Below are 23234 nucleotides of genomic sequence, written 5' to 3'. Positions count from 1 at the left end.
TTAAAAAAATGTATACATATTCATTGTAGATATCCAGAAAACATGACTGGCTAGGTGTGTTGCAAGGCCTGGGTTGAAAACCATTGGCTTAATGGTTTTGCTTTGCAGAATGATGAAATTATGCAGAAGGTTTAAAATGTAAGTGGAGCACCTTAACGCTGCTATGCATAGAAATAACCTTGAAATTTTGTCAGGTACTGTGTATAATATATACGTACAATGCATTTTATTTTATTTATATTAAAATATGTAAATTGGCTAAGTGGTAATGCCATGTGAAGGACTGATACTCCATTTTCAAGCCAGGACTTTGCTTCCTTTCGCAAACTGAGGCTGCCCTACTCCAAATGTTAGTCATGACAAAGGGGGGGGGGGGGGGGTGTAGGGATCAGGCTTAATGAAATAATGGTGCTCTCCTTCCTGGAATGAGAAAACAAAAAAAGGAATAGCCGAAAGTCCTTCAGAAATCTCTTTATTAATTGCCCGACTCTAGGCCTGAGTTTCGCCCTTCAAAGGGCTGCTTTGGGAGCTATAAGAAATAATATAATAATTTAATTAGAATATAAAAAAATCAAAGCAATTAAAATATGGTTAAACACAGACACAAAATCAGATCAACATAAACAATTCAATTTCATAATAAAAATTAAATTAAAAAATTAATTATATTCTAAAATGCAAAATAAAGGAGAACAAAAAGGAATGAAAATTACAGCAAGATAAAAACACGAAAAAAATGTGTGTTATCAACTAAAACAATAAAATGCACCTTACAAACACACGTACATTAATAAAGAATTGAAAACTAATTTGACACTATAATAGACAATTCTATGAGAACATACCTGATTTAAATCTAGATTGGCATATTCATAAGTGTGCTCTGTCCATGGAGGTTCATCACAGACTTAAATGTAAAAAATATTAGTATAAAAAATTATATTTATAATTTTTTGGAAAAGTTGAAGTCATAAAAATATTATAAACCATGGTTACCTCACAAAAACAGTTAGTGAGCCTTTAAATCAGGTATGTTCTCATAGAATTGTCTATTATAGTGTCAAATTAGTTTTCAATTCTTTATTAATGTACGTGTGTTTATAAGGTGCATTTTATTGTTTTAGTTGATATAACACTTTTTTTGTGTTTTTATCTTGCTGTAATTTTCATTCCTTTTTGTTCTCCTTTATTTTGCATTTTAGAATATAATTAATTTTTTAATTGAATTTTTATTATGAAATTGAATTGTTTATGTTGATCTGATTTTGTGTCTGTGTTTAACCATATTTTAATTGCTTTGATTTTTTAATATTCTAATTAAATTATTTATTATATTATTTCTTATAGCCCCTGAAGTAGCCCTTTGAAGGGCGAAACTCAGGCCTAGAGTCGGGCAATTAATAAAGAGATTTCTGAAGGACTTTCGGCTATTCCTTTTTTTGTTTCCTCATGGCTTTGTTAGACTGTCTTCCTCTTTGTTTTCTGGGTCCTTCCCCTTCCTGGAATACCATTTGTTCCCAGACAAAATGATTAGAGGCACACAAACTGTCCAGATTTTTTGGTGAGGTTTGTGGCTTTATGAAAGGGGGTCCTTACTGATAAAAATTAGAAATGCATTCTCTCTTCAAAAGAAATGTGTGCTAATAGAATTGCTCTCTTTTCAGTATGCACTGCTGTGTGTTTCAGGTGGCTTCCATCCGGCAGCATCTAGCATCTATTTATGAGAAGGAAGAAGACTGGAGAAATGCTGCCCAAGTGCTGGTGGGAATCCCATTAGAGACTGGACAGAAGTAAATATTTTATTCCTCAGCCTGAGTAGCTTGATTTTGGGGTTTTTTTGGTTTTTTTTTTCTATACAGTTGCTTGGTTTCTGTTACATTTAGCTTTTTTTTTTTTTTGTTCCTGTTAATCGGGCTGCAAGTTGTTTGTTCATGTGAAGCTAAGTAAAAAATTGCAGAGAAAATTTCATGGAGGGAACTAAGAATAGTTGCAGAAAGCAGCTGAAAATTGCATCAGAGAATGACAAGAGATGAGTTGGAGACATAATGAGGTTAAAGCAGCATATGAATGGAAAAAGCTGACATCTTTTTTTTTTTTTTGTTTGCATTTATTTTAAACTTTATTTTATTTCATTAATACCAACAAAGTAGAATTTGCAAGAGATCATTGACAATTTTAAAATTAACAAGTATAAAAGAACACATTATGTAGCAGATAATGAATTTTAAATCATAAAGAAGCAATATCCCTAAGAACTATAATCATAACCCTTAGAACTATCTACACAAAGTAAACTAACTAAACTGTACTTATAGTGAATTTCTTAAAGTAACTTTTTAACACTGCCAGCTAGTAATCAGCCATATTAAAACTGTTATTCGGAGCACAGCTTTGATGGGTCAAAAAAATATTTAAGAAATGAGATTTGAGTTATCCTTTCCTCCCTTTGTGCAGCGTGTGATAAGCAACAGGGCAGCTCCTGAACAAATTTCAGCCCTAAACATGGGAACTATGGAATTACTGCAGGTAGCAAACCTTAAAGAAAGTGAGCTCAGTTACTCTGGTTTGTAGGAGAGCTGGAAGCAAATGCTGAAGAGTATTTAAGTGTTTGAAATAATTGCAGTTCATTAATATTTATATTCTACCAAAAGCACTGAAAGCTTGCTGAAGTTTTGGGGAAATTTCCAGCTGATGGCTATTAGTGGCAGACTTTATGTGGTGAATCTTTGGGATAAAGACATCAAATTCACAGCTAAATCATGGGCTACTCTCCTAAATGCTGCGGACATCCCTCATTTTGGCAAATCCTAAACCAGGGCTTCCCACACAGCAGTTTTTTGGGTTTTCGGGATATCCACGATGACTGTGCGTCAGGGAAATTTGCATAAGCTGGGGTTCCAGTGGATGCAGATCTCTCATGCATATTCATTGTAGATACGCTGACAACTCAAATGGCTGTGGGGTCCTCAGGACTGGTTTGGGAAGCCCTGCCCCAACAGTAGGTCCATTCCAGAGAGCACGTGTAGGGCATTAGGCAATGTCATTTCTTTGATTTGTGACTAAAATTACATTCCCTGTACGTACCCGGATCAGTCCAGACTCGTGGGTTTTGCCTCCCCTCCAGCAGATGGAGACAGAGAAGTTTAAAATAAACTCTGCCCTATAACCTGAAGTGCCACCTACAGCCTGCCAGTATTTCTCTGTCTCCATTAGATAGTGGAGGTGCAAAATCCTACAATCTGGTCTGTTTACCTAGAAAAAAAAAATAGACAGGGGGAAAGTTAGAGATTGTAAAATTTGTTCTGTTCCTTTAATTTTTACTTAGATAAAAAAAAAACCAAAACCTGAAAAGTTAAGGACGAGGAGACGGTCTCTCAGGGGGTTTGTTAGGGCCTGAGGGGACCATCCCTCCTGGTAGTTAGAGGCAGCTGCTAGTAAGGGTCGAGGATCCTATCACCAAGTTTTTTCAGCAGCTCTGGGGTGATACCGGGGAGCCCGGCTCACGCACCCCAGCAGGGCCAGAACCAGGGACAGCGACTGGCAAGTTTTTCTTTCTTTAAAAGCAAAAAAAAAGATCTAAAGTGTCTGTCTGTGTATTACTGCATCGACTCTCCCTTCCTTCTCCTGCTAAGGCAGGGTAAGTGCACTGCCGTTTTCTGTACTTTTCGCCTCGTTTCTTCTTGGTTCTCTGTGGCGTTCATTTTCTGCTTCTGGGATGCCCCGAGGCTCGTCATGCTGCAAGTGCGGCTCGGCGTGCGTGCATATTTCCCGGGAGGGCCTGTGCTCCAATTGCCTTCCCGGGGGCGAGGGACCTTCCATTTTGCCTCAGGGGGGGTCTGATTCGGGCGGCTTGGTCCCCGATGAGGCTGCCGGCACAGAGGGTGGCCTCAGCTGATCCGTTTCCGCTGAGCGCAGGAAAAGAGGCTGTTTTGGATTTCTTTTGGCCGACCATGCAGCCCGCTGTGGGGGAGGAGATCCTGCCTCCCTGTCTCCTCAGCACATGGCTTCCAGAGGTGACTTCCCAGCTGGTCCTTTCTCCCCTTTACCTGAGGATGACCCCGAGAGGGGTCTCAGATTCCTTGTCTGCGACGTCCTTCTCTTCGGAGTTTGTTTTACTCCTTCATAAGGCCAGGAAAGCGGGGAAAAAGCAGGGTGGAGACAAAGCAAGCTTAGTAACTAAGCGCAAACAGACCCGGAAGCGACCCAGGTCCCATGAGGGTCCTGAGCCACACAAGGGGAAGTGTCCCTTGCGGTCGGTGGCTACTGCTACGGATTCGGACTCTTCAGACCCAGACTACCAGGATCAGCAGCCCAAGCTTCAGACGGGGGCAGATGGTGACGCGGACCCGCAACAGGACGTAGACCGCGGTGCCCAGATCATGGAAGGGGATGACCCGAAAGTGGTGCGCCTCTTCAGGAAAGAGGAATTAGGCCTGCTGATTACTGCCATTTTGGGGTAGTTAGGGCTGGAAGTTCCACCCGCAGAATCTCGGCTGGGAACTATGGATTCAGTGCTTTGGGGTTTAAGGGGCCCTGCCACTTCCTTCCCTTTTCATTTCTCTGCAACGGACTTATTGTTCAGAGAGTGGGACACCCCTGACTTGGGGTTGAAGATGAGTAAGGCTATGGATAAGCTATATCCTCTGCCTGAGGAAGCTTTAGACTTTCTCTGAGTTCCCAAGGTGGATGTGGCAGTTTCTGCTGTCACTAAAAAGATCACCATTCCGGTCATGGGCATGGCAGCCCTTAAGGACTTGCAGGATAGAAAGTTAGAACTGCAGCTCAAGAAGATTTTTGAAGTATCGGCGCTCGGAGTGCAAGCTGCCATGTGCAGCAATTTTTCGTTGCATGCAGGCCTCCACTGGGTGCAGCAACTTCAGGCCAACGCCGGCCTCTCGCAGGGTGAAGCTCTCCAGGCAGGTCGCCTGGAGGCAGCAATCGCTTATAGTGCAGATGCGTTTTATGATCTGTTGCGGACGTCGGCCAGATCCATGGTGTCAGCTGTCTCTGCGCGCAGGCTTTTGTGGTTGCGGAACTGGTCTGCGGATATTTCCTCAAAAGCTCAGCTCGGCTCGTTATCTTTTAAAGGCAAGTTGCTCTTTGGCAAGGAATTGGAGGACATGATTCAATCTTTGGGCGAAAATAAAATACATAAATTGCCAGAGGACCGGCCCAAGTCGAGGGGATCCTTCACTGCTCAGTCTCTGTTCCAGGGAAACAAGAGGTTCCAAGCCTCTCGGTCTACGGGTTCCTCGTTTTGGCAAGGCTCAAGCAGACAACAACCATGGTCCTAGTTCTTTCGAGGCAGGCATTTTGGGAGAGCCAGTAACACCCAGTCTGCCCTTGGAGTTAAGTCCTCGCAATGAGATACGACCGGTCCATCCCTCTGTTCCGGTAGTAGGGGACAGACTATCGCTTTTTTTACGAGGAATGGACCAAAGTGCTGTCAGACCAGTGGGTCCTCACTGTGATAAGTCAAGGTTATGCTTTAGATTTTGTACAGTGCCCCCGGGACAACTTTCTGGTCTCCTTGTACGCATACCTGGAAAAATGAGAGGCGGTACAAGAGACATTACAACGCCTTCTGGAGTTGGGAGCCATCACGCCAGTTCCTCCGGCCGAACGGCAAAGGGGCCACTACTCCATTTACTTTGTGGTCCCAAAGAAGGAAGGCGCATTCCGGCCTATCTTAGATTTAAAAAGAGTCAACCGGTGTCTTCGGATTCATTTCCAGATGGAGACTCTGAGGTCCGTCATCGCCTCGGTACGAAAGGGGAGTTTCTGGCCTCTCTGGATCTCACTGAGGCGTATCTGCATGTCAGCATCCAGGCCGCCCATCAAATGTTCCTGAGGTTTATCATCTTGGGTCAACATTACCAGTTCCGAGCTCTGCCTTTCAGTCTTGCCACCGCAACCAGGACTTTCACCAAGGTGATGGCCGTGGTAGCAGCGCAACTTTGGAGGGAAGGATTGTTGGTGTACCCCTACTTGGATGACTGGCTGATTCGGGCCAAATCGGAGGTACTTTGCTAGGCGGTGATCCACCGGGTTCTGCAACTGTTGAAGTCACTCGGTTGGGTGGTCAACTTTGCCAAGAATAGTCAAATTCCTTCTCAATCCTTGGAGTTTCTGGGAGCATTGTTTGACATGCAGCAAGGGAGAATTTTCCTCACCTTGGATCGCATTTGCAAACAACAGGGGCAGATTCAAGACTTACTGTCCAAACATATCCCCAGGGTCTGGGATTACTTACGGGTCCTAGGGTCGATGACCTCCACTCTGGAATTAGTGCCATGGTCATTCGGCCATATGCATCCCTTACAATCAGCTTTGATTTCCCGGTGGATTTCTCCGAGCAGTTTCATCTTCCTCTGATTCGGCGAGGTCCAGTCTAGACTGGTGGCTCGTCACAGACAATTTGGCACGTGGAGTTTCCTTGGTAGTACCCGAGTGGACTGTGCTTACCACACATGCCAGCCTCTCCGGCTGGGGAGCAGTTTGTCTGGGGAAAGCGGTGCAGGGACATTGGTCGCAGGAAGAATCCCAGTGGTCGATCAATCGTCTGGAGACCAGAGCGGTCTGCTTAGCCTTACAGGCGCTCCTTCTGCTTCTACGGGGGAAGTCTGTCAGGGTGTTGTCCAACAATGCAACCATGGTGGCTTACATCAATCTCCAAGGGGGAACCAAGAGTCGGCCAGCGGCAGCGGAAGCTCAGCAGTTGATACGCTGGGCAGAGCAGCACCTCGTCAGCATTACAGCATCCCACATAGCTAGGGTCGACAATGTTCAGACAGACTTTCTCAGTCTTCACCACCTCAATCCCAGGGAGTGGGAATTGTCAGATGAAGCCTTCCAGTGAATATGTGAGACGTGGGGCATGACGTGTAAGGATTTCATGGCAACGTTCAAGAATGCCAAGGCTCCACGCTTCTTCGCTTGTCGCAGAGAAACTGGGGCCGAAGGCATCGATGCTCTAGTTCTCCCCTGGCCAACGAACATCTTACTGTACGTGTTCCCTCCTTGGCTTTTGATAGGCAAGGTGATTCTAGAAGCTCCAGAGTGCCCGAGATGTTCCTGGTTTGCAGATCTCTTCAACCTAACAGCGACGGAACCCCTTCGGTTTCGGGAGTCCGCGGTCCTTCTACATCAGGACCCCGTCTGTTTGGAAGAGGCGGATTGCTTTTGTCTAGCGGTATGGCTTTTGAGAGGCAGCAGTTAAAAAGCAAGGGCTACTCTGACGCAGTGGTGGCTACACTTTTACGATCCCGCAAACAGTCAACTTCCCTGGCTTATGTCAGGGTGTGGAATGTCTTTGAAGCATGGTGTGTAGCCTGTGCAGTGAATCCCACTCGGGCATCGGTCTCCAATATTCTGGGGTTTCTCCAAGCTGGACTCTCAAAAGGCTTATCGTGTAGTTCTCTTAGAGTTCAAGTAGCCGCGCTTGGTTGTCTACGGGGTAAGCTCCAGGGAATGGCTTTGGCATTGCATCCAGATGTGGCTCGTTTCCTTCGAGGAGCAAAGCACTTACGTCCTTCGTTCCGTCCTCCGTGTCCTTCCTGGAATCTGAATTTGGTGCTTGCAGCTTTATGTGCTCCGCCCTTTGAGCCTCTAAAAAGGGCAATGTTGAATGTGGTTTTTCTGGTAGCTATTTCTTCGGCCCGTCGGGTGTCGGAACTACAGGCGTTATCTTTCAGGGAGCCTTTTTTTATGGATTTCAGAGTTGGGAGTCTCCTTCCGAAAGTAGTGTCCTCTTTTTTCACTTGAATCAGTTGGTGGAGCTTCCACCTTTCACTGATTTGGATCAGTTGGATCTGATTTCCAAAGACTTACGAAAGTTGGATGTGCGTCGAGTTTTGCTGCGCTATTTGGAGATTACGAACTCCTTTTCCGCGTGTCCGACCATCTCTTTGTCTTATGGAGTGGTCCAAGAAGAGGAAATGTAGCGTCCAAGACTGTGATAGCTCGTTGGCTGAAAGAAGCTTTAAGTTCTGCTTACTTACTACGTGGTAAGGTGGTACCGGATGGTCTTCGTGTTCATTCTACCCATTCGCATGCTGCATCCTGGGCGGAATGCAAACAGGTCTCTCCACAGGAGATTTGCAGGGCAGCTACTTTTGCGAGACATTACAGGCTGGATGTCCGGGCTCCGGATTCCGGGGGACTTGGAGAAGGAATACTCTGAGCGGGCCTCTCCGGGTCCCACCCTAGGTAAGTTAGCTCTGGTACATCCCAGGAGTCTGGACTGATCCAGGTACTTTCTTACCTGATAATTTTTGTTCCTGTAGTACCATGGATCAGTCCAGAGTCCTACCCGTTATATGCATGAGAGTAACTCGTATTTCTGCTTGTATTTCATTTGATTAATGGTACTGCAGATCATATGTTCACACTGTTCATTAGGTTCTGTTCCCAGTTGGGTTTTTTTCAGGAGCCATTTTAGATAAGGAATTTAAATAGTTATAAGGAAGTTGAATATTACATTTTTTGTGTGGAACCATTCTGCTTTGATACTGAGTAATACTGGCAGGCTGTAGGTGGCACCTCAGGTTACAGGGCAGAGTTTGTTTTAAACTTCTCTGTCTCTATCTGCTGGAGGGGAGGCAAAACCCAGGAGTCTGGACTTATCCTTCATACTACAGGAGCAAAAATTATCAGTTAAGAACCAGTTTTCCTATTTGGCTGAAACACAAAGATACTGTCCAGTTTAACCCAGTATACAGGTCTCTATTCTCAAGTAAATTGTGCTTCCAGCACAGTATAATCACATTTCCCTCAAAAGATAGTAAGTACTACTTTAGCAAGTATGAAAAAAGTTCTAATTTTCAAATTCATTAAAGAGTTTTAATTGAATTATGGTTTCAAATGACCATGACAATCTAGGTTTGTTTTTTTTTGTTTGGTTGGTTTTTTTGTACCTTTTTGTTCCTGGACAGGCAGTACAACGTGGATTACAAATTGGAGACCTATCTGAAAATCGCTCGGCTGTACCTGGAGGATGATGATCCTGTACAGGCAGAAGCATATATTAACCGAGCATCACTGCTGCAGAACGAATCCACTAATGAACAACTGCAGATACATTATAAGGTGAAGCATGTGAAATTTTACTGAGCACCTATGGAAGACACAGATGCATTTGATAAACATATGGGGCCCAGTAGTCAGAAGGATGTTTAGTGGACAAGTTGTCTGGCTAAAATAATTTGGCCTGTATATTCAGTGGGATAAACATCCTGCTGAATATACTTGCTTAAAGTTATCCGGCCTTGTGAGGCCGAGACCCCTCCATCCCATCCTACCATCCCCCCCCCCCCCCCCTGGTGATAAAATAATCATCCTTGCCGGGAGCAAGGATCTTGCTCACCTGTTCCCAGCGGCTCCAGCACTATATCTGCTAGGCAGAGCTAGAAGTATAAACTATGTTCAGATGGAAGCGTGAACTGAGCTTAGGCACTGCTGGAAGCATAAACTATCAGATGCAATGCTGGAGCTGCCGGGAGCAGGTGAGAGAGAACCTCGCTTCTGGCATGTGTGGTTTATTTTTATTTATTTATTTTAAAATCGCTGGGGGAAAGGGTGGGATGGGATGGTGGGGGTCCGTGGAGGATCGTGGGATAGAATGGGGGAGGTCTGGTGGGGTGTGATGTGCTTTGGGGGAAGGTTGCGATTAGAAAAATTTTTTTAAAAAGCAAAATGACAAAAGGGTGTGGGACAGGGGGGCCGACAGCAGTAATATATATTTGAGCAGCGCTGGGCCAGATGTGACAGTTGACACAGGCCCTTTCTTTTCTTTTTTTTTTTTTTTGCCTGATTATACTACTGGTACAAAGCCACTTAACCTGGATATCTTTTAAAGATATCTGGATATTCTCCCCCAATTGATCCAATCTGGCCAGGTGGGCTTTGTTAAGAAACGCTACGCTTTGACTAACTTTCGGTGTCTGGCGGTGGCCATGGACCTATGCACTCGGAATGATGCTCCCTTTCTCATCGCTAGTTTGGATGCAGCAAAAGCCTTCGACCGAGTAGAATGGGGTTTTATGTTCCATCTCCTGGGATTAATAGGGTTTGGGGTTTGGTTTTTTTTTAATCAAGGAATCTGGTTGCTGTATGACGCCCCGGTTGCCTCATTGTTAGTGAATGGGCAGTGTTCTGCCCCTTTCCCGGTGGTAAGTGGCACCCGTCAGGGATGCCCTCTCTCGCCCCTTCTTTTTCTGTTGACATCGGAGCCCCTGCTCCTTGCCATCCAAACCTCCTCCGCGATTCGGGGACTTTTATTTCACTTCCAGGAAAAGGAGGAGTTTTTCAAATATGCCGCATTTGCGGACGACATTCTGGTTTCTCTCACTAATCCCCGTCACTCCTTGCCTGCCCTACTGGGGTTGATTCAGGCTTATGGCACCTTTTCAGGTCTGCGGATTAACTGGGGGAAATATCTGAGTCCCTGGGCTTCCCGCAGACCCTCCAGGAGCCAATGGGGCCGTCCCTTTCCTCTACAATGGGCGGGTGATACTATTCGATATTTGGGCATACATCTCTCGTTGGACCTGATGACTATGTACGATCTTAATATTCCAGGTTTGCTCAAACATACCCGGGAAAAGCTGCGTCTTTGGCGAGGTCTACCGGTTTCTCTGGGAGGGCGTATTAATTTGTTCAAATTGACCCTTTTGCCTAAGTGGCTATATATGTGTTGCAAAATTTTCCATTATCGTTTTAAGCGCCGGGATACAGACACACTGAACAAATTGTTGCGCTCTTTTTTCTGGCAGGGGAGGAAAGCACGCATACCGCTCTCCTGGCTGAATTTGCGATGGGGCGAGGGTGGCATGGGAGTACCAAACTTAGCCCACTATTGTGTGGCGACTAATCTCCATCTTGTCTGTGAATGGATTTTAGGGACTTCCTTTTACACAAATATTTTGGCAGAACGTACTCTGGTGGCTCCCTTGGACCTCAAATTCGTTTTGATGGGCCCCAGCCGGGAATTACCAACTGCGATTTCCCAAAGTCCATTAATTGTACCTAATAGGAAGGCCTGGTTATTCCTCACTAGGCAGCTTGGACTGCCTAAATGCTGTTCCTACCTCCTTCCGATTCAGGGGAATCCGGAGTTTTTGCCTGGTTCCCAATCTATTAACTTGCAGGGCTGGGAGCAACGGGGCATCACGCACCTGGGTCATTTTGCTTGATCTGGAGGGGACTCTCTTACCCTTTGCAACCTTGCAAGGCACCTATGGATTAACGTCTGCCCATGTCTTTGGCTATTTGCAGATCAGGCATTATATTCTGTCCTTACAGCTCGATAACCATAGCCCAGCCCATTTTCTGTCCTTGAATCCTTCTTTCAATTGGAGAGACAGCACTCCCCTTCGCTCTCTCTATATTATAAGGGGCTCATGCACGGCCAGTCGCGGGGTACCTATATTATCTCAGTTGACCGCTGAGAAAAAGATGGGGTTTCACTGGCGGCTTTTTCTGCTTGTATGCGGAGTTTGACCAAAACCACTGGGAATATGTATTATAGGGAAATGCAATACAAATTCCTTGCAGAGAGCCTTTGTTTCCCCGCAGTTAGCCTGGCGTGCGCAACTACTTCCGGACGCCACTTGCCCTCGCTGCCACCTTGCCATTGGAACCTTATCTCACGCCTTTTGGGCTTGCCCTCTGATCCAAATATATTGGGTGAAGATTGTAAAGTATTTACAACACCTATTGAAGGTGCAGTTCTCGGTTACTCCTCAGCTGATTTTATTTGATTGCATTCCCCAGACTTTAATTCGGGGGGCGGGACTGCGTTTACTGGTCAAGAAGGCCTGTCTAGTAGGGGAAAAAAGTTATTTTGTTTTACTTAACTGGAAAGAACTGACTGCGCCCTCGTGCTGGATCTGGCGTATACATTTCCACCATATGATGCAAATGGACAGCCTCACTTCCAAACTATCACCGCTACAGCGTAGATCCTTCTTAAGAACTTGGGAAGTCTATCTCCAGGCTTTGCCACATTATGCTCGGAGTCTGATTCTTAATGACTGAATGTCCTGGACAGTCTGCTGGCCTAGAAAAGGATTAGGTACTGGCAGTCCGTGGACTGGCTACGACCACATTTTCATCTGTTGAACTATTGTTGGCTTTCACTGAAGGGACCTGGGAGGGAGGGAGGAGGGGAGTAGTATGTTTACTGTTTGTACCCTGTAAAATGAAGGTCTTGGTTTCTTTTCTTCTTTGGTTTTGGGGGTGCTAAGTGGTGTATCAGAGTTCCACATCCCTGATGCCTTCCTGAAGTGTTCCCAGTTCAGGTTGACCTTGTCCTTTAGTTACGAACAGGACGGGAAAACAAAGGGATTTATGTAATGAGTGTCTATTTCTTCCAGTGTGGTGCCCGACACCATTATGTGATTATGTTTCTGGTTTTCTTTTCCTGAGTAACCACTGTTTATACATTATGTGTTCCACACTCAATAAAAACCGTTTTATACTAAAGATATCTGGATAAGTAGCAAGTTTATCCGGCCATACAAGGCCAGATCACTTTTAGAGCTGCCCTGCAGCATAGCCAGAGTTAGTAGGTTAGGTTAACCAGCTAACTCCGTTCCTCCCCAGAACACCTCTCTTCCACCCACTGAATGCCCAAACGTCTTCAGATATTACAGTTAAGCCATTTAGACAGATAACTTTTTCAGTAATCTGTCTAAATGGCCTTTGAATATCAGCCCCATGAAGTATAATTTAGGTACAAAGAGAACCTGTAGCAATTATTCAAATTTGGTTAATTCATTAAGCTATTGGCCTGAGTTTCCAAGTATAATATTTTTTAAATGGTCTTAATATTTTTTTGTTAGAATCCAAGAACAAGTTTTAATATTTTCAGTATTTAGTACTGAATTGTTTTACTTATAAAATCCATTGGTGTATGTGAAACAAGTTAATTGTCTCCCTTGTTCCCACATTGCAATAAACTTAATACTGTGACACTAACCAGTCATCTTGGTGATCTTACTAGAGATATCAGAGTTTCTAATGTGAATAGATTACTTCTGAGATAAATTGCAGGGCTGTGCAAGGGATGCTTGCACTGCTGTTGCTTGTGCTGTACCGGCTCTGTAAATAAATGGAGCACTTGGAATTTCCAGTGTCAATACACCATTTTTCAGAAGTTTAAATTCAGTAAAACCTTTTGTGTAGTTTGTGACAAGTCAGATAAGTTTGAAATGAAAATGCACACTGGGCCAGAACTGCATAGAAATGGGAGCCCTCTGTTCTGCACTTCCTGTAATGCACAGAACCTCGCAACCTACCAGAAAAATCTGCCTCTCCTTAAACTTCCCCTCACTAGAGGGAATAGCATGGGCTTTCAGGGTTCAAGCAAATGGCAGCAGAAGATGAGGAGGGTGTTGGTCTGAGCTTGAGCATGTATGTGTGACTTCATGGGTATGGCTAGCTGTGACAGGTTGGGCATGTGAAGCAAATAATTTTCTTCTATTTACTGTAATATTGCTTGTCCAGCAGTCCTGTCATCTAGCTCTTCCTGTAAGGCTTGAGACTTGTACTCTGTGGAACTGCAAAAAACAACTTTGACATGAAAGCAAAGATTTTGGGGAAGTAAGGAATGTGATTTCACACACCTTTAAGAAGAAAACAGTTGAGTAGTAGCCGATGAGTTAAATACCGATTACTGGTATTTACCTCTATTAGTCAGGGTAGTTTTTCCCTGCTGATTCACCATTTTTGATCCTATAAAATATTCTTTTTTCCTCAGGTTTGCTATGCTCGTGTTCTGGATTATCGGCGGAAGTTTATTGAAGCTGCCCAGCGATATAATGAGCTTTCTTACAAAACTATTGTGCATGAAAGTGAGAGGCTGGAGGCACTGAAGCATGCCTTGCACTGCACTATCCTGGCATCTGCAGGTAATCTAGCTTTGCAGCTCCTTTTTAAATAAGGGAGGAAGGCCCTTTGACATGGGTACGGGAACTTGAGTACAGCACCTATTTGCCTCTTATAAAAAGGCTCCTGATGGTATTAAGTTACAAAAAAAAAAAAAGTATAGGTATTTTACTAGTAACTTTTCATGAGCTTGTTCTCAGCTGCTAATTCAGGTAATAGTTTCATCGCTGATGTTGGATTAACGGATGTTCTCTCAGATCTGAGAGAGCATTGAAAGTTTGTGTTGCACATTTATAATAGAAGAAAAATACTGAAGCATGTTGGTATCCCTTTTTTTTTTTTAAGCATAAAAGGAAATCTTAGGCTTTTAACATGTTTTATTGGAACATAAGCACTTATTTGTAATGAGTATACGTCACTGTGAATTCAGTTAAACTGAAAGAAAAAATAGCGGCACCGCTTCCAGCCCTCCCCATCTTGGTGAGAGGCTTAAGACAGCCACTGATCTTGAGTTCAGCAGTGGTTCAAGTCCCTGTGCCAGCCCTGCATGATTTGGATAGAAAGTCCTTCCCACCCCCTGGCATTCCAAAGAGAGATGGGGAGGGAGCGACACCTGAAGAAAAGCAACTGTGACTGAGATTGGAGGCAAGAAATAAAAGTACAAGAACATTTTAGGAAAGGAAACAACTGGAAGACCAGAGAGGGAGAAAAATAAAGCAAAGAGGAAAGTAGAGGATATATACATGGGGGAGAGATGCTAAGTAAAGACTAGCGGTAGTCCTGTAAAAACTGTTTATTTTTACAAATTGCAGTTCTGTTTATTGTACCAGTTCAAGAATTATCCAAAATGGATCCATGCGTCCCTGCAGAAGGGGTCTGTGTGGTCTGGAATGCTCATGCATGACAACCTCTCTGGATAAAGCCCACCTATTAACCTCCCTTTCAGATTTTTAAATCTTATCCCCTGTTCTCTTCATCCATTTTGTTTCCTTGTCTGTCTTGTCTTGACCAAACTGTAAGCTCCATGGAGCAGGAGCTTTCTTATTTGTATCTGTTCAGCACTGAGTAACCTTGTGTAGCATTATATAAATCATTGTTTCCCAAACAGCATGCCTTCAGACTTGATTGTGCCATGGAAAAGTCATGATGCTCAGATCAAGGCTAGCACCTGGGCTCTCTGCTCTTAGCACCTCACAGCAACAACAGACACCATTGGCTGCTTGTAAACATGTAGGAGCTCCTTTCTGAGAATATGTATAATCATGCTTGCCTCGTCTTCCTAGCTATAGTATGAGCCCTGGAGTAGGATAATTAATGGACAGCATGCAGGGCACCAATAGCTCTCCTCTTCCCTCTTCTGAGAGTCCTCCTTTTGAGTAGTTCTAGCCTCTTTCCTATCTCCAGGCTGAGTGAGATGAAAGCGTACACCTGAGCACTGCATGTGACTCGCTCTGAGTGTTGGCAACAGCAGTAGTGGAAGAGCTCTGGCAGCTACATGTGGCAGCCGAAATAAGAGAGCCAGCTGCCCGCTCAACACTTTCTCCCTTATCTTGCACTTTGTATATAGAGGGAGCTAGTTCATCCTAACAAGTTAATGTGCATCTCTATCCTCTCTCCTTTGTTTTAAAATTTGGAAGAGAGTCTGGTGGAGTTTTCAGTGCTTCCCTAGCTCTTCTTGTGGCACACACTATGAATTCTTCCTTGATGCCCTTTCTGCTATGGGCTGGACTCAGTTAAAAGGCCAACTCATAAAGCCGGGCATACGCTAGATTTGATATTCACTAACAAGATAATAGCAAAAAATGTTGATATTAAAAGCATTTCTATTCCTTGGTCAGATCATAGACTTATTTCTTGTAATTTAACATTTGAATCTTCCATTATTACTCCTCCTCCATCAAATTCATCTTTCACTTATCGTAAAGCTTTTAAAATGGAAGATATGATAGAATTGTTACCCTCGGAAGTTGAAAAGATCTCATTTGAAAACGCTGTCTCCTCATGGGTTAATTTTGTAAATCCTTTAGCTGATAAACTCAGCCTTTTAGTAACCAAAACTATCCCAAACAAAAAAACCAAGCCGTGGTATACCCCTGAATTGTCTGAACTTAAAAAAAAAAACCCTTAGAAAAAAAGAAAGATCATGGAGAAAATACCGAGAAAACGATCCACTTTCTTCTTTTAGAAGTATGTTATCTAAGTAAAGAACCAAAATAAATCGTGTGAAACGAGTATATTATGCCAAAAAAAGTCATGATATTAAATATAATCCTCAAGCTCTATTTTCAATTGTCCAAAGTTTAGTCCCTTCATCAGTCAATAATATAGTATTAAATTCCGAAATACCTCAAACTAAATGTGAAGATATGCAACATTTTTCAAAGATAAAATTGTTAATCTAGATTCTTCTTGTCGAAAAATCAAACTCAAAAAAATCATTCTTCCTATCGATAATGAGAGATCTTGGTCTTCCTTTGAAACTGCAAGTACAGTTGAAATTAGCTCAATTATAAAAAAGCTAAAACTAGCGAATCATCCCTGGGACCTGATCTCATTGAAGTATTTTAAACTTTGTCAAGATGATATAGCCCCAATAATTACCAAAATAGTAAATCTCTCCCTTACAGAGGGATTGGTACCTGCTCCCTTAAAATGTGCGATTATCAAACCCATTTTAAAACAAAATATTAAAGATCCCTCTGACTTCAATAATTTGACCCATTTCAAATCTCCCTTTTTTGGCAAAAATACTTGAAAAAATAGTTCAAAAACAATTATCCGACCATTTAGGAAGATACAGCATACTATACCCAACACAATTTGGCTTTAGAAAATATTTTAGCACTGAATCATTGCTTTTAGCTTTATCTGATACTGTTTTATGAGGCTTTGATAATGGTGATTCTTTTATACTCATTCTTTTAGATTTAAAAACTGCTTTTGATGCAGTTGATTTTCAGATTTTACTTCAAAGACTGTTGGAAATTGGTATAAACGGAAGTGTTCTGGAGTGGTTTAAATCATTTCTCTGAGAGATCTTATCAAGTTCAGTTAAAGGAATGCTTTTCTAACAAAATAAACATCTAATCTGGGGTCTCTCAAGGGTCTGCATTATCTGCAACCCTATTCAATATTTATCTTTTTCTTCTTTGTAAATTATTGTCAGGATTAGGACTAATCTATTATATCTATGCTGATGATGTACAACTCTTAATTCCTATAAAAAATACTTTGGAAGACACTTTGAAAAACTTGACTTACTTAAATTCAGTTAGACAACTTTTGTCTCATATGAAATTGATTTTTAAACAATCAAAAAACAGAACATATTCTGTCAAGTAGAAAAACTAATTTTAGTAAAACCTTCCATTTTAATACCGATTTCATGCAGATTGAATCTTCAAGTCAAGTACGTGATCTTGGAATTTTAACTGATTCTGATTTTAGATTAAATAGAGACATAAAACGGAAAATTAGAGATGGTTATTTTAAAGCGTCTTAAGCCCTTGTTAGATGTTAATGACTTCAGAACTGTTTTACAATCTTTGCTTTTTTCTACCATTGATTACTGCAGTGCTTTACTTCTTGGAATACCTGGGTCCTATTTAAGACCATTACAGCTTCTCCAGAATGCAGCCACAAGAGTGTTATGTGGGGGGAAAAAAATTGGACCACATTACCCCAACCCTTATTGAATTACATTGGCTACCTATAAAGCAAAGAATTGAATATAAGTCTCTATGTATTCTCTTTAAATCTATAAATCACAAACAAACTGAGTGGCTGAACATATCACTACATCTTCATACACCACAAAGGAACCTTCGTTCAGCTAATAATGTTGCGCTCCTGCTCGCGGGCTTAGCCGCAAGCTTACCTTGCCGCCGATGTCCTCCCTCCGTTCCGCGGCTCGGAGGCTGCCCACATTGTCCTCAGCACAGCGGGTCTTGCCGCCGTGTGTCTGTGCAGGTGGGAGCCGCCCCGCTGCACCTCATGAGGCCAGGAGGCCGCTGACACCTTCCCTGCCTTAGCAGGGCCGCCGTGGGATCTCTGAGCGGCTGGAGCCGTCCCCCTGGGACCTGTTTTGCGGCAGGAGCCGCCCCTGACCTCTCCGCGGCAGGAGACCACCGCTCACCTCGAGGCCTGTTCTGCAGCCTGCTTCAGCAGCAGCAGGGACGCCGCTGTCCAGGGTCCTGCTACTTCCTCCTTCCTCTTTAGGCGAAGGGCTGCGCCTCTCTGCTGGATTTAAAGGGCCAGCCCTTCTGGCCCCTCCTGCTGACATCATCGTAGGAAGTCCTCTTCAGCCCTATAAAAGGGCCCTGTCGTCATTCCAGCTTTGCCTTTGCAAGCAGTCAGTACTCCTTAGGATTCCTCGAACCCAGCTCCTCCTAGGCACTCTGTTCTCCGTGGGATCCCGTGTCTTCGTCCTGGTCTCTCATCTCGTCCCATGTCTTCATCCTGGTCTTTGCTGATGTCTCTGAGGCTTCACTTGTTCCATCCCTGCGTGGTCCGCGACCAGCCCGGCTGGGTTGTGTAGAGCGCTGTGTGGTCCACGACCATCCCGGCTGGGGTGTGAAGGGTGCTTAGTGGGACAGTTCCATCCACTGTGGCTGAGGATTCTCCACATCCTCCTTCAGATCACGATTATGTTCCTGGTTCCTGATTTACCTCCTAGTAGCCCGTCCTCAGTCCAACTTCGGGGTGACCTTCTGATGCATCTTCCACGCCGGGTTGGAAGTTTCGTCTGCCTTCAAATGACCTGTCAGGTGCGTCAATCACACCGGGTTCCCGAGGCTCACTCCAAGACGTTGCTGCTAGAGTCTTGGCCGGTTACCTTCATCCGTCTGTCCTGACGTCCTTCGTCTCTGATGCCCGTCTTCCTACTCCGTCAGTACTCACCGCCATCTTGAACTCTAATGTTTATCAGTTTGGGGTCTGCTTCGCCTCCAACGTGGTCCACGACTGGCCAGGAGTGGCTGTGTAGGGCGAGTGGTGTGGCAGTATGCCTTCAGTCTTTTTCTTCATCCTCAACCCCATATGAAACGTTGTCTGAGTCTTCGTCTGAGTCCATGTGTTCCACCCTCAGCCTCTGTCCGTCCTGTCGCATCTGCCGTTCCCAAGGCAGGTCCGAAAGGGCTGTCGAGTGGTTTAGGGCTACTCCAGAGACCAGTATTGCATTGCTGGGTCTCTCTGATGCATCAGGTTCAGCAGAAGCCAGGGCCACCCATCTCCAGCCTGACCGCCCGTGCTTGGGCACTACTCGCCTGCCTCAGTGCTTCTGGAGCTCCTCTGTGGGCGCGTCGTGGCCCAAGGGTACACTACCTCACCAGTGTCCCCCGCAACAAATAAGTGTCTCTTGTCAATACCTCAGATAGATGTGCCGTTCTGATTGATGGTAAGAGAATGGGCTATCTCAGTTGCAGGCCCTAAGTTATGGAAATCTTTTTACCTGATGAACTGAGATTACAAAAGGATATGAAACTCTTTCAGATTTAAAAAAAAAAAAAGTTACTATTCAAAAATGCTTATGAATTAGTGGCAGAGAAATTATCAACCTGTTTGTTGGATTCCCCACTAGGCTGTTTTCTTAAAGTTGTTATACTTGATTTCATTTGATATTTGTTTTACCTGTTTTACTTTAATTTTATTTTCATTTTTAGCAAACTACTTGCTAGGATATTTTAAGGTTTTATTTTGTACACAAAAATCTTCTGTTTATAATTTGATTTACATTTTAACTATGTATTTTTTACTATGTGGTGTTTGTATCTTATTAGCTATTTATGACTAATTGTGCACCGTCTAGATCAGCGCTTCTCTTCCGGTGTGTCACCAAACATCGGCAAGTGTGTCACGACTCCCAGTGTCCCACTGCCCCGTTGTACTTTCCTTCTCCCTTTTTCCAGCCCCCGCGGGCCAATTGGAAACCTCGTTTCTTCCTACCCCCACTGCCCAATCAGAAGCCTCCTCCCTTCTACCTGCCAGTGGGAGTAGGAAGAAGGGAGGAAGCCTGTGATTGGCTGGTGAAGCAGGCATCGCACAGCCCGGGGGTGGGGTGGGAGCAATGGCAGTGTCGAACCCTGACGAATCAAGGCCGCCACGGGAGTCCATCTCGGTGGCGGTGAAGAGGAAAACCCGACCACGGGAGCCCATCCTGGTGGCAGCGAAGAGGAAAACTCAACCCTGACCAAGCAAGGCCACTACATGAGCCCATCCCTGTGGTGGCGAAGAGGAAATCAGACCCCAACCAAGGCCACCATGGAAGCCCATCCCGTGACAGCGAAAAAAGAAGGCCTGCTGGAGTAAAGCTGCGGCGGAACTGGAGCCCATCCCTGCAGTGAAGGAAGAAAAAGTTTTTAGTGAGAGTTTGTGTATGTGAGTGTGAATGGGTGCCTGGGCGAGAGCTTTTGTGTGAATGGGTGCCTGGGCGAGATCATGTCTGTGTGATTGAGAGAGACTAGTCAGAGAGGTGATGTGTTTCTGTGTGAGAGAGACCGAGACTGGTTGTGGGCCCTAAGGAAGAGGATTGCGAGGACAGAGCTTCAGCAGCCCTTGCTGCTTCTGGTGAGTGCTATTGGCCTGGAAGGGAAAGGAGTAGGAGAGTTGCTGGAGAGGGTAAGTAAAGGTGGCTTTTTAAATGTATTTGTCTTGATTGCCATTTTAATTATTGGGTATTATGCGATGTCTGCCATTTTGAAATATTTTATTGATATTTGGACATGTTTTAATAATTTTTATGAGTTTTTAATTGTTGGATATTATTCTGTTCAGCAGCAGTTTTATAACATTTTTAGTATAGCTTTACAATTATTTCTGTGTGGGGCTCTATAGCAGCTTGGCATATTCTGTTTTCCCAATAGGAAATGTATTAGTGTTTAGGGCCTGGTTTAATAGTTGTATTTCTTAGATAGGGTTGTTACTGTTTGAGTGTGTTCCATAATACAGGTGTAACTTTGTGCGGGTTAGTTTGTGTGCATTATTGCAAATCCTGAGAGTCTGTTAGATGGGGTCTGCTTCTAATAAGTTCTCTTTCCATTTCTCCAGGTTCACACTGCATGCAGAGTGGCTGTTTTGGTTTTCCATTCCAGTTTCTGTCTCCATATTTATAATTTGTGGTTTTTCTGTATTTGGTGAAGGTCAGTTCTGGGTGTGTGACCGAGGTGAGGTATTTTACTAGCATGTAGGCATTTGTATCAATCTTATTTGTAGTGTTTTCTCAATAGGATATGCATTAGTGGTAAATTACTGTCTTTTCATGAGGAAGGATATTGTGCCTGGTAGTAAAGGGAGTTTGTTTTGCTTTTACTGGGATGTCATCAGAATCAGAATCTCTTTTTTGTATGGTGAGTTGTACAGGGTAATGCCCTAGATCTGTTCTGCACTCATTGCTGGGAGTTGAGGAGGTTCCTGTGGATGCAGAGTGTATGTTTACATTTAGCCCCGAGATGGTCACGTGTTCAGTGTGTCACGCATGTGAGAACCATCTGTCAGGTGTGTCCCTGACAAAAAAAAGGTTGAGAACCACTGGTCTAGATTGTCCACAGATTGATGGTATATAAAATAAATAAATGGGAGTCCTGCTTCGTGGAGACTGGTATGCCTTGGGCATCAAACGGTAGGGAACACTGATTATAAAGGAATGATGATGATTCTTGCACTCGTCCAATGAATGATGATGTATCTAGCAAAGAGTCCAGTTTTTCCATGACCAGTACAGGCACAAGAATTATGCACCCAATAAGAGAGGAAAAATTCATGAGAAGGCAGGGAGAGTAGGCAAACGAGCAATATAGCGAGCAAATTGAGCTAGTGACAGAACAGTGTTATTTGAAAAGTTAATACTATATTACATATCTAATCAATTCCAGATGATTCTTATTTTTTCACAAGGTTTGGTGGGAGGGAGCACTAATGCAGTTTAGAAACTGTCCCTGTTGGGAATTTAGCAAAACTGACAGATGTAAATGCTCATTAAATAAAGAAAAGGAGAAAGTATTTTGAGGGAAATACATTCACAAAATATTATACAGGTTGGTGAGGGGTGACTTATATCCTCCCAGTTTTGGAGATATATTAGCTGTCTCCGAGTCCCTAAATGAGAATACTAAACAAATCTGGTGAACAGTGTACTTAAGGGTCTACCACCTGGTTTCCTGTTTTCTGTTCTGTCTCTCTTGTCATCCCTACACTATCTTCTCTGATGCTTGGCAATGACAAGTAGTCCTGGGGAACTTTTCCAGCATAAGTACCTCAGTTCTGCTCACAGTGTTTACCATTGTCAAAGCTAAGTGCTATGCCTGGTGTCCTTTTACTTTTCCCAGGACAGCAGCGTTCCCGTATGCTAGCCACTCTCTTCAAAGATGAAAGGTGCCAGCAACTTGCAGCCTATGGGATTCTGGAGAAAATGTACCTAGACAGGATTATCCGAGGAAACCAACTGCAAGAGTTTGCTGCTATGCTGATGCCTCACCAAAAAGCAACTACAGCAGATGGTATGGATTACTTTGTAATACATAGACTCCAAGTTCTCTGTGATGGCAGAAGAGTATGGGACAAGTTATAACCTCATAATGGAAATCCCAATTCATGATTCTATTTAATAAGAGTTAATCCACTGGCACAGGCTCAGGAGCATAAATACAATGTTGGGAATGGTAGTTTGTAGCCAGTGCAATAGTTTAATATTGTTTAGAAGGCTTTAACATACTAGATTGTGTCTGGTAAAGCTACAGACAGTTCTGATGAATTCACAGATTATATGGTAAAACAATTAATGAGTGACCTAAATCCTGTGAAAATTAGCATTATATACAGTAAAAGCCCCATTATCTGGCGCTTGGCTATCCAGCATCGAGGAGACAGGTATGATAAATGGGACTTTCATATATAGACATCTGCAAACCAGATTCTAGGAGGGAGCCTCTACCACTAATTGGAAAGGACAAGAAATTAAAGAAGAAATCAACTTTTAATAACAACTTACATTAATTTAAAGTATATCATCACATCTGTATTGGAAATCTATGTAAATGGATTTGTATAATCAGGCAAAGAATAATACAATCATGTTTTTCATCAAATTTAACAATACTCATTGCCTTAGAGTTAATCTCTTCTTCCCCCCCCCCCCCTCCCCCCCAGGGAATTCTGGACTCTGAGTGCTTGTGTTAGCAAGGATTTAGATTTTAGATTTATTAAAATGTAAATCCTAGTTCCACACACGGAATTAGGCGATGTACATTAAAAAATTAACATAGAACAAAGCACAGTTCCCTGTACATGCCCGGATCAGTCCAGACCGTGGGTTGAGCCTCCTGTCCAGCAGGTGGAGACAGACCAAAACTGTG

General features: G+C 43.7%; 1 protein-coding gene across 2 annotated transcripts in view; it reads left to right on the top strand.

Moving 5' to 3' along the window:
- COPS4 (COP9 signalosome subunit 4) overlaps positions 1-23234 on the top strand; it is a 43723-nt gene that overhangs the window by 6134 nt on the left and 14355 nt on the right. For both annotated transcript variants that reach the window (XM_029599596.1, XM_029599606.1), the window contains exons 4-7: positions 1687-1790; positions 8901-9087; positions 13760-13910; positions 22209-22379. In XM_029599596.1, the coding sequence (XP_029455456.1) occupies positions 1687-1790; positions 8901-9087; positions 13760-13910; positions 22209-22379 (613 nt within the window). The remainder of the gene's footprint in view (positions 1-1686; positions 1791-8900; positions 9088-13759; positions 13911-22208; positions 22380-23234) is intronic.

This window comes from Rhinatrema bivittatum, chromosome 1 (assembly GCF_901001135.1).
Source record: "Rhinatrema bivittatum chromosome 1, aRhiBiv1.1, whole genome shotgun sequence".
NCBI classification, from domain to species: domain Eukaryota; kingdom Metazoa; phylum Chordata; class Amphibia; order Gymnophiona; family Rhinatrematidae; genus Rhinatrema; species Rhinatrema bivittatum.
Note: the sequence above shows the minus strand (reverse complement) of the source record. Positions and strands in the feature narration are given on the sequence as shown.